The sequence below is a fragment of the Callorhinchus milii genome, unplaced genomic scaffold, assembly GCF_018977255.1.
Source record: "Callorhinchus milii isolate IMCB2004 unplaced genomic scaffold, IMCB_Cmil_1.0 Scaffold1, whole genome shotgun sequence".
In the NCBI taxonomy this organism is placed as follows: domain Eukaryota; kingdom Metazoa; phylum Chordata; class Chondrichthyes; order Chimaeriformes; family Callorhinchidae; genus Callorhinchus; species Callorhinchus milii.
The window spans coordinates 106,755,330-106,771,050 of NW_024704742.1; the positions used below are offsets into that span (position 1 = coordinate 106,755,330).

Sequence of the window (15,721 nt, forward strand, 5' to 3'; positions counted from 1 at the left end):
AGTAAGGAAACTTGTCCAAGATTTCACCCTGCCGGGAATCGAACCCAGTTGTCCATCTTGCAAAGCGAGTGCTCTAATCTCTGAGCTACAGGACTCCATTCAAAGACTTCTGAAATTTGGATGATTAATCAAAAAATCTGTTGTGCACTTAAAACGCTTTAAGCCTTTTGATATTTGTAAATCGAACATGCACCATAATATGCAGAAAATAGGATTTACAGTAGTCTAATTAATCTCCGTACCTTTACATCTGTCCCATCCGTTGGCATAAACTCCTCATATATATAAGAACCAGTTTTTCTAACATTGCTTTCAGGAGAATAGACACTGCTTCTGCTGCCAATCTGGAAAGAAAGCCAGTAGCATTTCCATTATTTTGTGCCTATAGATTTCAAAAGCATAGCTGAGTGCATAATGTTTAATGTAACTTTGCAAAACATTAGAGTTCTCAACATTCAAACTTTGCAAGAGAAACTTTCGCAACACAATTCAGTCAGAATCATACAAAATAACCAAGGTAGTGCACCAACCAGTTCAGCACTCAGAGAGGTTGATAGAATCAGAATCAGAAACACATAGCTGCTAGCAAGAAATAAACAAGGTGACTTGAATCTTGCTTACATTAATTGTAGAGAGTTACGACTCAGGTGAGACCTGATGTCAGAAAAGCACACATCAGTAACAGCCTTGTAATTGGTTTAGAGGCAGAAATACAGTTCAGCATCATCAGAACACATGAGGAAGTGAAGTCATGATGACAGTGCCAAGGGGTAAAATGTAGATGACACCCTCTGTACACCAGAAACAGCATGGGATTGGAAGCCAATTTGAAAGATGTGAGTCTTTAAAGGATTCAAATATCCACCCAACTAATTTTGTTAACTGCAAGATCTCACTTCTGTAAATTATCTGGATTGCAGCATTTCACAAAATATTGTATTTACAATTTCAAAATGCACTGAAAGAAAATTTAGGCCAATTGTTTTCTTTCCTGTAGCATTCTCTAACTCAGAGCAATCATTCTAAATCTATAGGGGAAAATAATCTCTTATAAGGGGTTAGGACAGCATAAAATGCTTTGCATATACAAAGTTTCATGGGCAGAGAAAAGTTGCTTCCAATGAGTTTCAAATGCTGAATCAGTTGGGCTTAACCAATAGCATCTGAAATACAGTGTGTGCCAAGTTGCATATTGGCATCAATAGCAATTTAAAAACAAGCTCAAGTCATCGTTTCCTGCATTTTTGCATGCTATAATTATCAACAAAATACTACAGAACATCCCTTTCAATGCTGTAATTGTCAGCTAATACAGCAAAACATACTTTTCGGAAAAGTCTTTGGCTCCCTCCTCCAGCAGATGTAGGATAATATATATAAACATTGTGGTCCTCAGCACTCACTGGCTTCTCGACAAATGGCTTTTGAAAATTTTCTCCATTGACTTCAACATGATCTTCACCTTCCACTAAATTACATTCTAAGAAAAGAAAGGCACCCAGATGTGATCAGGATTAGGAGGCTACTGATATGAAGAAATAACAAAGTACAAGAGAGAACAGTCCTCAAGAGCTAGAATACATCTTATTTCTGCATTTTGTTTGGTCAGCCAGCAGTATGATATCTGCGGAAAACCATCACTATGCTTTAAGGGTATACAAACCAGATGAAGTTCAACATACATATGCCAGCTACACCTGTTGAATTTCTGTGTCTGGAATGGAACAAGTACTCTCTCTCTCCTCTAGAGGGAAGTATCCTACATACCTAATTCCAGACAATATTAATCGCAGGTTGGTAAGAACCGAGGACTGGGGATGCAAGAGTATGCATTGGGTACTGCTGAAGTATAACCAGCTAAAACTGAAAGCTTGCCATTTAGAGCCTGTCTGGCAAGATTTCCGCTGATTATCAACTAGCACCACCCTACCCCCAAATCTTGGGCTTGCAGGGTTAATAGGAGTCAAATGGGAAGAATCCCTGCTCCCTTGTCCCTCTAAGTCCTGGCCGATGAACCAGGATGACTGGTCTGTTATCAGCACTGTCCTGGAGTACTGCAGATCTGCCTGGCTCAGGAACCAGCCAACTGAGACTGCCACAGAGATCTGACACAATTATGATATTCAGTTGCCAAGTACATCACCCTGGAGTCAGCTCAATTCTTAAGGAGACGCCGCTTAATGTTCTCTCTTCTTTAAAGTATTTAACAAATTCCAAATATTTGCAATTGCACCCATTGTAATCAGATCATGGTATGTTTGTGTTACCATTATGGAAACCAATAGAATTAACAAATAAAACTTATAACTAGAGAATCGGTACCATCAGGTTTATCTGGATCACGGTTTAGTATTGCATAGCGTGGCAGCTCAATTCCTTCCTCCTGCAAAATATGATAAACTTCTCTCCTGTATATAAAAATGAGATGTTACATCATAAAATAAAGCATTTAAAGATACTTTTTAAACAATTTGATTATTTTTTGTAAGCCAAGACTTATATAGAACAGCAATTAGATAGGCTATCAATTTTCATATCATGTTACTTTTATAATACATAGTTAACTCTTAGAAAATTTCTCATATTGAAGTAGACAATGAGCAAGACAACCGCATTTATCCCAGGTAAGATTATATAATCAGTAAGAAACAAACTACAGTGAACTCCTGATAATTTGGTCCAGTTTAATTTGTCACTGCCACTTAAGTCATCATGCTGTCAATATCCTGGCTGCATTTACTGTATGTATTTATACATATGCCTAATTCACCACTATGGATAACCTGTTACTGAGCCTTTTTCCCTTGGAGTTTACTGTCAATTCACTTCAGTGTGTTCTGTGAAGCGCTTTGGGACGTCCTCCCGACGTGAAAAGCGCTGTATCAAATGCAAGGATTATTATTATTATTATTATTATTACTGTATACATGCAAAACATTGACCATGGAGTTCAAATATTTCAATATACTATATTAGGTTTTACAAACTATACAAATATCTTTTTGAATTTTGTCTGTTAGTCTCAATCTCATAACATAAGTTCTAATTCAAAGTGTTACGAGTGAATGAAAGTTTATTTTGTTGTGGAGCGGGAAATACAGTATAATCATTGTCAGCAAATAAGAAAAATTGTTTTATTTAACCTAATGTTTGACTTACATTTATTGATTCTGTGCTCAATTGTTTTAAACCCTTCAGCTACAGATTATTTAAACAAAGAGAAACCTTTAACTTCAGTAACTCATTGCTGAGAGAACTCACCTGTCTTGAATGTGATACTGCATGTTCAAATCATTAATAACAAATGGCTTCCTGAGTTTTCCATAAGCAACTGCTTTGTCCAATGGAAATCCTTAAAGGAAAAAAAAATGATCATGTAAGACTTTATACTTGAACTTTGACTAAATAAAGTTATTAAAGGACTGAAAAAAGACACAAATATTCTGTTTGTCATGCACATCTAATATGGACTCCTGTAACTTATTGGTAAGAGCACTCGCATTGAAAGCGAGAGGACCTGGGTTCAATTTCCGGGCAGGGCCAAACATTGGACAAGTTTCCTTACTCCACACGCCTCTGTTTACCTAGCAGTAAGTAGGAACCCGGCTATTAATCGATTGGCAGATTGCTTTTCCATGGGTAATAATCCTTTTTAAAAAAAAAATATTTGAAAAGAAAATCACTCAATCCAGACGGTTTGTGAGACACTGCTGTGCACAGTTGACTGCCCTGTTTTGCCCACAAAATATACAGTCAATCCACATTACAGTTTACTCTGTAAAGCGCTTTGAGACAGCTCAAAGACGTGATAAGGCGCTATACCAAATTCAAGGACTATTATTATTAATACTAATAAATACACTTAAGAGATTTGATTCATACAAATAATCCTCAATGCTCCAAGGCACTTTTTCTAAAGAAAATGTAAACTTCAAATTCTGTAACTTCATTTATGGTTTCAGGCCATTGTTGTATGTAAATTGGCTGCCACATTCATCTAAAAATACATATTTATTACATTTTTACCGTCATTACTGTGAAGCACTTTGAGACAATTTGACGTGATAAAGCTCTACAACAAATGCAATGATGCTACCCAATAACAACAACAAAATTACATTTGTATATCGCCTTTCACCTCGGGAGGTCGTCCCAAGACGCTGGACAGACAGAGTTACGGACCCGACCTGGGGGTCAGGGTGGGGGAGGATGCAGGGAAGGAAGCAGGGAGATTGAAAGCACAGTTGAAGCGGAGGTCATTGAGGTGGGTCTTCAAGATGGCTAGGGCGGGCTCGAGATGGAGGGACTGCAGGATGGTTCCAGAGGGTGGGTGCAGAGTGGCGGAAGGCCCGCCCGCCAATAATGGGGCGAGCAAGGCGGGGGGGCGGTAAAGCAGGCCGGAGCCCACTGAGCAGAGCGAGTGAACTGGATGGTAGAGTGTTAGGAGGTCGGAGAGGTAAGAGGTAGCAAGACCGTGGAGGGCTTTGAAGATGAGGACCAGGATCTTGAACTGTATCCTCTGTGTGATGGGAAGCCAGTGGAGTTGGGCAAGGTTGGGGGTGATAGGGTCACGGAGCCTAGTGCAGGAGAGGACACGGGCTACAGAGTTCTGGATGATCTGCAGCCTGTGGAGGGAGGAGTTGGGGAGGACGACAAGCAATGAGTTTGCATAGTCGAGCCTTGATGTAATGAAAGCATGTATGAGAGTTTTGGCGGCATGCGGTGTGAGTCAGTGTCAGAGCCGGGCGATGTTGAGGAGGTGGGGGAAGGCAGAGTGGGTCATGGCGCAGATGTGGGGTAGAAAGGGTAGTTGAGGATCAAACAAGACCCCAAGGTTCCGGACTGGCTCAGTGAGGTGGAGTGTGCACCATGGATGGTGATACTGTCAGCGCCTGAGGTGAGGAGATGCTGACAGGAGCCAATCAGGAGAGCCTCGGTCTTGTTGACGTTCAACTGAAGAAAGTTAGTTCTCATCCAGGACTTGATGTCTGACAGACATTCTGTCAGCACAGCAGTGGTCTTGGTGTCAAGGCTGGAGGCAGAGAGATAGAGTTGGGTATCATCCGCATACATGTGGAAGTTGACCCCATGTCATGCATAACAGAATGCATATGGAAACAATCAAATTAACTTCTGCACTCAAAGGATTAAGTAGTATTATAAACACCTTGAATTTGAATTGCTTCTACCTTTTGAATGGAAAGATATAAGACAGTCACAAAGTGGCCATTTCTCCACTGGCTCATTTAATATAACATCTTCTTCAAATAGCACAGTCGTAATGTACTTGAACAAGCAAAGTCGGCTCAGAATCTCACTCATTGGCTTGGATTTGGATTTCTTGGCCATGGCACAAATTCCAACAACGATCTGCCTTTCTGGTGGCTGTCGGACAAAACAAGTACAATGCAAATAAACAATCAAAACGTTTCCACATAATTCCATTCCCCCAAAAACTAAATAAAAACTTCACCATAGAAAAGTACACAATAAAAAATATGCTGGACTGGAAAATACAAATTATATTTATATAATTATACAATTATAATAGGTGATCAACACAAAGATTTACAGTTCATTTGGAATCCTGTAGTTTAGCAGTTAGGGCACTCGCCTCACAAGCGAGAGGACCTGGGTTCAATTCCCGACAGGGCAAAACGTTGGGCAAGTTTCCTTACTCCACACGCCTCTCTTCACCTAGCAGTAAATAGGAACCCAGCTATTAGTCGATTGGTGGATGGTTTTTCTAGGGGTAGTAATCCGATCAAAAATAACTAAAAATAATAATTTGGTCACTTAATCCACTACTGTTTGTAGGACACTGTTGTGTTCAATTGGCTGCCGCGTTTCACCCACAAAATATCCAGTCAATTCACTTTACAATATATTCTGTGAAGCACTTTGAGACCTCTCGAAGATGTGATAAGACTCTATATCAAATACAAGGATTATTATTAAAATATAAGTTTCATTATTCAGCTCTAAAGTACTGAATTAAAAAAAATATTAAAGTTGTTTCAAACACTGCATATAAACACTGGATTTACACATAAATTTAAAAACCACAGATATATACTCAGTACTCACAGAATCATATTCATCATCATCGCCATCCTCCTCATAACAAAAATGTTCAATCTTCATTTGATCCAAGTGTTCATCGCTTTCTCCATCTTGAGATCCAACGAAGAACCTGGGAGCATCATTCTTTAGGCGATGAATAGACATGACTATTCAGGCCTGCACTTTTGGTCTTTTAGTGTCAGCCAAAGTGCACACAAAGTTTCTGCACAATTATGCAATCAAATGGGATAGTACTTCTTTCTAAAATCTCACTTATTGATGATGTACTATTAGCTGCCAAATGCACTTCAATTTGTTACCGTAACGTCTGTATATTTTAATCCTTGCACATTTTTAAAGATTGTAGATAGTGTTCGTCGTACCAGTCCAGGAACTATTCTTGGAAACACTCAATGGGGTTACATTCTTCCTTCTAAAAATGGAAAGGTTAAAAATTGCACTTCAATTACAGGTAAATACATTTCTAGTCAAACAACTGGACTTTCCATAAACTGCAATGCAATAAATATGCCATTTGTTATTGCAATGTAAAGCTTAATCTGTGTGGTCAAAATCTGAAAATTGGACACAGGTTTACATTTTTTTAAATAAACCCTAAATAAGAAATGATTTGTAACAGTAACATCAACTTGTACTTATGCAGCACCTTTCATGTAGGATGAACATGTCAAATCGCCTTACATACATTATAAAGTGTGCCAAATAGGGAAAAGACAGATTTAAGGATTTGACCAAAATATATAGCAGTAATGACTCTGTTTCAGGGAAGTTCAGTTCATTTTCAACAAGTGGAATGCAGTGCATAGCTGACACTTGCAATAGCCTTCCACAAAAGTAGAAAACAGTTCAATTCTGCATGAAACATGGTCATTCATTACATAGTATAACTTCCTCACCTAAAATGGCAACAGTAATGCAATCTCTTTACAATACAAACTCCATTGATTCTTTTGAAGTCAATAAACAAATGGTTTTGCATGCATAATTGTTTTAGGATAAAACATAAAATATTAAAAATGTTTGAAATATCATACATTATTATCAAACAGCACATCATGTTGTTTACATACAGAATCATTTCTAAGTGGCTTCCATGGTGTACAGTATCGTAATCAATTTTTTTCAGTTTTTTGTTTTAAAACTATAAGGGAGGGCTACTTTTTTTAAAGAAAAACAGGATATATGCAATTCACTTTAATCAGATTACAATCAAAGTATTGTATGCAATCATTATTAAGTTACATATTATTTAATTTGTTCTTATAACATTCCTCTGTATTAAACAGGTTAAATATCTTAAAATCGCGTATGCGACTATATTTCTGATTAAATATCCTTACATAACTGAGATAATTCATATGGGCATAACATCTATCCTCAAGCTGCTGACAGGGAAAGTAATCTTAGATCAGGATCAAGAAAAAAAAGGGCGAATTGAATTTCCTTTTTTAAATGCTGAACACAGAAATTAAAATATTTTCAGCTTTCCTTTCTAACTTAACTCTCAAGGATAATCAAAAAAAAATCACAAAGCAGGCATTTTAAGGTATTTTTTTCTGGGGAAAATGTTTTTTTTGAAAAAATCTACTCGATTTTCTCCTCCCCAAACCACAATGTCGGTTCTGGAAAGGTGCATGCATCCTGAAATCTGCCTTGCTGTGGGCTCTGGATGCATACGCATCATATTTTGCTGGCTTTTCCATGGTTAGAAAAGTCAGTCAGAATTCCTCTGCTGGTTGTGTGTGTGTGTGCATGTGTGGCAAACAGCTGAGGAGAGGTCAGGCTCAGCTGTGATGCCCTCTATAATCGATACGCACTCCCAAGGTTCGCAAGTGAACCATAGCCATTTGGATCGGTTACCAGAAAGAACCAGCGCCTATGGAACTGCACCCAACAAGAAGATGGCCTATTAGCAGGAGAGAGACATATGCCAATAGGAAGAAAAACTAGAATTTTTTTAAAATTTAGACAAAAATAGTTTTTACCGATCGACCTTCACCAAAACAACATGTATTTATTAGTGATATTCAGTTTTTAAAAAAATCCTTATTAATTCTGCTTCCCTGCCTTTTATAATCTGTCTTGATTATTCTCTCTCATCAATTTTGCCCTCGGTGGATTTATCTATCACAACAATGTTTAGATATTCATATATAATATATTAATGTTGAATCAAATCAACTCTCTACGGTGGTGGTCTCAACAGGCCAGCGCCTTGGGACGTCCTCCCGACGTGAAAGGCGCTCAATAAATGGAATCTTGTTGTTGTTGTTGTTCCTGAGCCTTCCTACTTTGCTCCTGTTAACAATGCAAGCCAAAGCCCTAATGAGTAGGTAGTCCTAGCAGGACAAGCAACAGGAAAGCTTGGCAGACGGAGCTTTCAATGGTTCCATCTGCCAAACTATATGGTTTTAGTTGATTAAACTCCAGCAGTACCCCAACACGCCCTCTGGTGTCTCCAAGCCTTGGCTCTTGCAAGCTCCGCCTAAAACTCTGGAATTAAATAGGATGTTTCCCTCTGGGGTGATACTGTGCAGTCTATTCAAATACATTGGAATTTCCATGTGTTGGTGGTATGCATAGAAATTCTCAGTATTTTAGAAATTAGGAAACTGTTTGATTTGGGTAATCTTAAGTATTCTGCAGATGTTAAAGACATCATGCTGACCAAAAAATCATGACATACAGGAAAACTCACACAAATCGTATCAGTAAGGACCATAACATTTAATATGATTTACGCGAAGTCCGAGTTGCAGGCAAACTGTATAAATCGTATACAATCCGACGTAATCAATAATCTACACTGCACATGCTTAGTTCAATGCAGCCAGTAAACACATATGTGTACTTCGTCATTACAGTTGGTAAGCGTATGTGGGGTGACGTGTCCACATGCGCACTTACCAGCAAGCATTGGATTTGCAGGAAATTAATTAGTAAGTGATAAACAAGGTTTATGAATTAAGTGTGCATTCCATTTCAGACACAGGGAAATTTCTACGTGGAGGCAGCATACATACACAATTTCACCCATAAATATACAGTCAATTCACTTTACAGTTTATTCTGTGAAGCGCTTTGAGACGTCTAGAAGACATGAAAAGCACTATATCAAATGCAAGGATTATTATTATACTATCGCTCTAGTTTGAATACTCAGTGATGGATTCTGTGTGCATCGGATATTCAACTGACCAATAAATTAATTTTGTTAGTATGTCTAATAACCATGAAGGGTTAAACAATATTTGAAAGCAGTGATCCCAAAGAGGCAAGTGATCCCACATGTATCTTTACACTTTTACAAATATTATTTGGCTATAGGATTCTGCCAAAATAAGATTTGTTTCAATTGTTAACAACAACAACAAATTACACTTGTAATAGTGCCCTTCAAGTCGGAAAGACGTTGCAACTATTAATTAGTTAGTTTAACTAATTTATTTATTCTTAGGACCAAAATTTTTCATGAATACAATACCAAATGCAAATATTTTCTTCAATTATCTAATTTGAGAAGTAAAAGGAATATTTTACAATGCAATATTTTGGCATAGTTATGTGCAATAGAAAAAAGGATTAAGTTGTAAAACTGTATTCAGCCTTACTGAGATATTAGGTGAAAACAACCTTCTGTTGCAGGAAATACTTGGCACAAAGTTACTCTCATCTGCATCTAGAATTTACGACATCTGTGATAAATATGCTGAGATCAGCCTGGGAACAAAACCAGGTGGGAATGGAAACCAAGATTAAAGAAAAAAATACTAAAAACATTTAAAAGGATTTTTTTTAAATCAGATGGAAATAAGTTAATTAGGAAGATTAAAAGGGAAAGAATGAATACTTAGGAACAGAGAAAATTGTATAAAATCAATATATTTCACTAATTACATCATTCTGGATAAGACAGATGATATCTACGACTTATCAGCTCTCTGTAAACATGATCACTATATATCGTGCTTCGAAATTGCTAGTTAGAAGCACGGTGAGAGAATGCCAATCCAGGTGCTGTAGTCAAGGCAGAAACCGTATTAGCTTTCAAGAAGGAACTGATTAGATACCTTGAAAGGAGTACTTGCAATGGCATGGGGGAAAGGCAGGTAAATGGGATTGTATGGATCACTTTTTCAAATAGCCAACACACACAAGGGCTGTGTGTTGAATGTCTTTCTTCTGCGCCATAGATTTTCAAAACAAGAGGGCATAGTCTTAAAATTAAAGCTAAACCAGATTGAAGTGAGATCAAAATATTGTTCTTCACAAAAGGCTGTGAGAATGAGGAATGTACGATCCAGAAGGGCACAGATACAGTATACATTATAAGGGATGCTTAAAAGGCAGATCGATGGATATCCCATACTGAATATGGGAAGTAAAGATAAAGATGTATATAAAATATAAAAATATATTTTTATAAAACTATACAATTTCTAATCTCATAATTTACAGTTTTTTTTGGAGTTACAGTATGACCCTCTAGAAAGTAGGCATCCAAGGAATGCAAATTAAAAAAAAATTCCAGGGATAGTAATTGAATTAGCATAAAAGGATTTGTGGTAATAACTTCACTTGGTTAAGTTCAATAATTGGATAAAAATATCAACAGTTTAGTGCATCGAGGCTATTCAGGTTACTAAAGTGCGATGGTTTATTTCTGAGAAGGATATACTAACAGATGATGTGTGCATCTATACTTTTGATTCCATATAACCAATGATATTTGGATGGGTAAGTTAAATATCACCTCCAAGTATGGAGGGGGTCAAACGCCTCATTAAGCATAATCAAGTTTTCCAAAGAATTTTCCGGATAAGCATGGTATCCCGAACAAGCATTTCACTTTAGAACGTGCCAAGGAGAAAACTGAAAGAGATGTGGGGCATTAGTCAATTCATCGCTCACTTTGTCAAAACAGAGTGAGGCAGCAATAAACATGGTGATCAGAATACTAGATTGCAAAACCAGTTGAATATGGGTCCATAATCATATAATATTCTGGTCATATCACACATAGAATCATAGAATTATACAGCACAGAAGGAGGCCATTCAGTCCATCGTGTCTGTGCCAGCTCTCTGAAAAGAGCTATAGAATTAATCCCACTCTCCCGCGCTCTCCCCACAGCCCTATAAAAGTGTCCTCCCCAAATATCTATCTACTTCTCTCTTGAAAGTTGTTATTAAATCGGTATCCATCGCTCTTTCAGGCAATACATTCCAGATCCGAACAACTCGCTGTGTGAAAAAATTTCTCCTCACCTCCCCTATGGTTTCTTTTTAACAACTATTTTAAATCGGTGCCCTTGGGTTATCGACCCACCTGCCAATGGAAGTAGTTTCTCCTTGTGTACTGCATACAGCTCTGTTATACAAATGTAATGGTGTTGTTAGTCATTGCAACACAAGGGGGTTGTAGAGGCAGTGCAAAGGACAGCAACAAAGATGATCTCCAATGTCAGAGCAACGATAAGTAAATTAGGATTCCAGTCTTGAGAGAAGACAATTCCAAGGGGATCTCATTGAGGTGCACACATTTTTAAATGGGACTGAAACAGAAAACCCATATCAATACTTTAGAAAGCACCAAGACAATAGAACAAGAGGGGACAGGTTTAAAGTTGTAAAGGGCAATTTCAGGTCAGATACCAGGAAATTTTTCTTTAGTCGGGGGGGGGGGGGGGGATAAATCAACAATTGGAACAGGTTGCCAGGAAAAGTGGACACATTTAAAAAGCAGTTTGATGCTGTGATGAGGGGCTCATAATTTATTCTAGTGTAAAGTAACCTGATGATGGGTCTGTTTCAGCAAAAGTTGTTGCAAATGATTTGTAGTGGTGTGTTTATCTCTGAGTGTCAAAGCAACTGAGATTTAAAAATCAAAATTGTAAGGAAAGCTAAAGGAAGTTGGGTTTGTTTTCCTTAGAAAAAAAAGAATGCAAAGTGATTGGACAGAAGTTTTCAAAATTATAAATAGGATTGACTAATATTAGAACAATAATTTTGCACTTATAACACCTTTTATGTAGGAAGAACATCTCAAATAATTTTTTTTCAAAGATTGAGTAGGAGCCTGAGGTTAGCGGGAGATGGGGGATGTGTGGCTGGAGGTTCAGCCAACGAGATGAGACGTTTTTTTGACAACCAATGACTCTATATCAAATACAAGAACTTTTTTCAAATGAAGCAGATGATCAAGCCCGCAACATATTATTTTCAAAATATAGTAGCCTAAATTACTTTGTGATTCTAAAATATCAGAAACTAAACTTTTGTTGTAGTTCATAAGTCCATGATAAGGTAAAGCAATAAAGCAAATGGGTTGCTTTCACTTATTACAATTAGGCTGGAAAATAAAAAATAAAGAGATACTTGTCCACGTATACAATGCTTGTTAGACCTCATTTGGAGTATTGTGTTCAGTTTTGGCCACATAATCTTCAGAAGGATACACAGTACTAGCTTGGTTCACAAGACTAACAATACCTGAGCTGGGGTAATCCTGCCACTGTATAAGTCATTGGTGAGTTCATACTTAAGAGAACTGTGTACAGTACAAAAAAGGATATTGACAAATTCGAGAAGATACAGAAGACGGCAACCAAAATGATTGACTGGACTGGACTATTAGGAGCGACTAAGTATATTGGGTTTGTTCACGCTGGAAAAGAGAAGATTGAGAGGCGACATGATTGCTGTCTTTAAGATTCTAAAGGAGCAAAACAATATACATCACGACAGACTGTTTCAACTTGTCCAGAACAGCAAAACCAGAGGACACGGCCTGCGGTTGAAGGGGAAGAAATTCAGAACATATCTACGCAAACACTATTTCAGTGAGCGAACAGTGAACCTGTGGAACAGGCTCCCTAGAGAGATGGTTGAAGCAGGAAGTGTTGATTCTTTCAAACACAGATTAAATAGTTTTTTCTTAGGAATAACATTATGGGATATAGTATATAGGTAGTTTGGAACATAGGTGCATGCGACCGCCAGGAAGGTGGAAGGCAAACTAGACGGACTTTGGTCTTTTTTCGTCTCGCATTTCTTACGAACTGAAGGGACTTGCTTATAGCTGTGATACGAGGCTGAATTAGACTGGGGTTATATTCCTCAAGAGTAAAAGAAGTTCATGGGGGGGGGGGATTTGATTGAGGCATTTAAAATATTGAAAGGAAGCGACAGATTAGATAGTAGTCATAAAAGACATCGCAGTTATCTACTTTCGAGGATAGTTCGATGCCGGGTGGAAAACAATCATAGAAAGAGGCAGAAAATTTGAATTTCAGAAAGATCCAGAGATAAAGAGGGACTCCGAGCGAGACGAGAGGGGGAGAGAAAGATGTCGACTGAATCTACCCGGGTTTACTTGTGTCAAAGTTAACCCCCACCCTTTCCCTACTTGTCGACACCAAAAATAGACGCCGAAACAAAAACGAGAGAGAGAGGGGATAAAAAAAGGCCAGGACTTTTTATATTTTGTGGATAAATTTAGAAAAGATGGTTACGGTCTTCAGTGAAGGGAGGAGTGTCACCGATCTGATTTCAATGGGGAGGGGGTGTGTGGGGGTGTGTGTGTGGGGGGTGGAAGCACATCTGCAGCCACGAATGAAGTCAGGTCCCAGTGAAACCCTTTACTGCTGACACAGAATTACACACTCACCGCACATCGTATTCGCACACGAGCACAGCAGCGCCGACCAACAGACGCAAAACGGCGTCCTGAGACCACCGCCATGCGACTGCTGAGGATGCCATCCCCCCCCCTCCCCCCACTCTCTCCCTCCCCCCCCCACCCCCTCTCTCCCTCCCCCCACCCCCACCCCGAATAATACCTCACAACACAGTGCGTGTAGCTGCCACCCCCCGAACAGGCCGTGGCAGACACAAGCCCCACGCGGTGACGGTGACGGGGGGGGGGTTTGCACGATAGCATCGCCGCCCGCCCGCCCGCCTTCAGCGCATGAACGGCGGCTCCACGGCGGGAGGGGGTCCCCTTCCGCCAACGATTAAACCGCCGTCAAGGCACGACGAGCACCTCCATGCATTGCTGTTAAAGAGACCAGCAGTCGGCTGGTTTTTTTTCCCCCCCTTTCCCCGTCCCCTACCCCGCCGCGCGGCTGAGAAAAGGGTGGGGGGGTGTTTAATGGGAGGACGCAACGACAGTCTACCATATGTGTGTGTGTGTTTGACCAGTAACAGCCGCTGACCCCCGCGCCGCACGCGCGCTGACCGTTTACCTGCCTCGCTCGAGCTCCCCTCGCCCCCAACCAACCAACCAACCGCCGCCTCGCGAGACCCGCTCCGGCCAGCTCCGCCCTCAGCCTCACTCTGGCTCGGCAACGGCTTCGCCTCACTCACGTGGGGTGAGGGGGGGGGGGGCGTCAGTCGACGGCTGTTCGTGGGACGTTGCCGCGCGCTCTGCGGCCGTTGCCTTTCGCCCACGAAACATGCAGTCACTACACTTTACAATATCCCCTGTACAAAGCGCTCTGAGACGTCTGGACGACGTGATGAGGCGTTCTTATCAAGTGTGAGGATTGTGTCTGGTATTACGGGGAGCGCTGTCGGATTGAGACGCGTTGCCGGGGCCGGGGCCGGGCGGGGCGGTGGGGGGGGTTTCTGCGGGCGTCAGATATCCAACCGACCAACCCCAGCGCAACTCAGCCGCGGGCATCGGGAATCTCGCCGCCAGAAGGCAACCAAACAGAAGCAGAAAAGCGGCTCCCGGAAACCCTGCAAACCAAAGCCCTGAACCCATAGGGAGGTCCTGACGACGCGCCGCGGGAACGCTTTTGCTGCGCGGCAACATCAGTGGCGAAGCTACGTGGCTCTGAGCTGGTTAGACTCCGGCCAAAACCGGTTACACACGCTCAGGGGGTCCCCCGAGTCTTGGCTCTGGCCAACCTGCGCCTAACACTTTGCGGAATTAGGTAAGCAGGATGCGTCCCTCCAGGGAGAGAGTGCGCTTCCCGTTCCAGCAATGTATCCCTGGGATTTCTGCGTGGAGGTGGGATGCGTGGAAATCTCAACTTGGTTTGGACGCGTTTTGGATGGGTTTCCGCATGTGTCTTGACACCCGTCTGACTGATTTTTGTTAATATAAAAAGCAACGGTCATATAGCGGAAGGAATCCGTTGTGATTATAAAAAGAGACGGTCATGTTTGTGGCAAGGAATGTGCTTCAATACAACAAAGGTAAACCATATGTGATCATGTTAGAGTCTGTAATATTCGGTTTGACTCAACAATAGTAATTGTTGTTCATTTCTAATCAATTTCAATTTGTAAATTGATTCAGGGCATTTTTGTACATCACTAGTTAAGTGATTCAGAGATTGATGGAAATTAAGTTACAGTAGATGAGAATAAATAAAAGCGTTATGTAAAATTTGCATTTTACATAACACTTTATTAGCTTCTCAAAACAATTCACAGAATGAATACTGTAATATACTGTATAGACTCAACGTGTAAACTCAGTGTGAGTCTACTTAATTACCCAAATCCACAAAAAGGCTTCCTGCATTTAATTACTAAAGAGATTGGAGGGTTTTAGATGGGTTTAATTTTATTGTTGAACCTGAAACTAATTTCATTGTTGAACATGAACATTTGCCTATTCGTAGCAG

General features: G+C 40.1%; 1 protein-coding gene across 4 annotated transcripts in view; it reads right to left on the minus strand.

The window, feature by feature from the left end:
• ppip5k2 (diphosphoinositol pentakisphosphate kinase 2) overlaps window positions 1-14,392 on the minus strand; it is a 72,193-nt gene extending 57,801 nt beyond the window's left edge. For all 4 annotated transcript variants that reach the window (XM_042334082.1, XM_042334096.1, XM_042334085.1 and 1 more), the window contains exons 1-7: window positions 14,330-14,392; window positions 6,088-6,496; window positions 5,190-5,385; window positions 3,262-3,352; window positions 2,323-2,408; window positions 1,326-1,480; window positions 243-344 (exon numbers count right to left, since the gene is read on the minus strand). In XM_042334082.1, coding sequence (XP_042190016.1) covers window positions 243-344; window positions 1,326-1,480; window positions 2,323-2,408; window positions 3,262-3,352; window positions 5,190-5,385; window positions 6,088-6,228 — 771 coding nt within the window. In that variant the 5' untranslated portion in view covers window positions 6,229-6,496; window positions 14,330-14,392. The remainder of the gene's footprint in view (window positions 1-242; window positions 345-1,325; window positions 1,481-2,322; window positions 2,409-3,261; window positions 3,353-5,189; window positions 5,386-6,087; window positions 6,497-14,329) is intronic.
• Window positions 14,393-15,721: the final 1,329 nt, after the last annotated feature.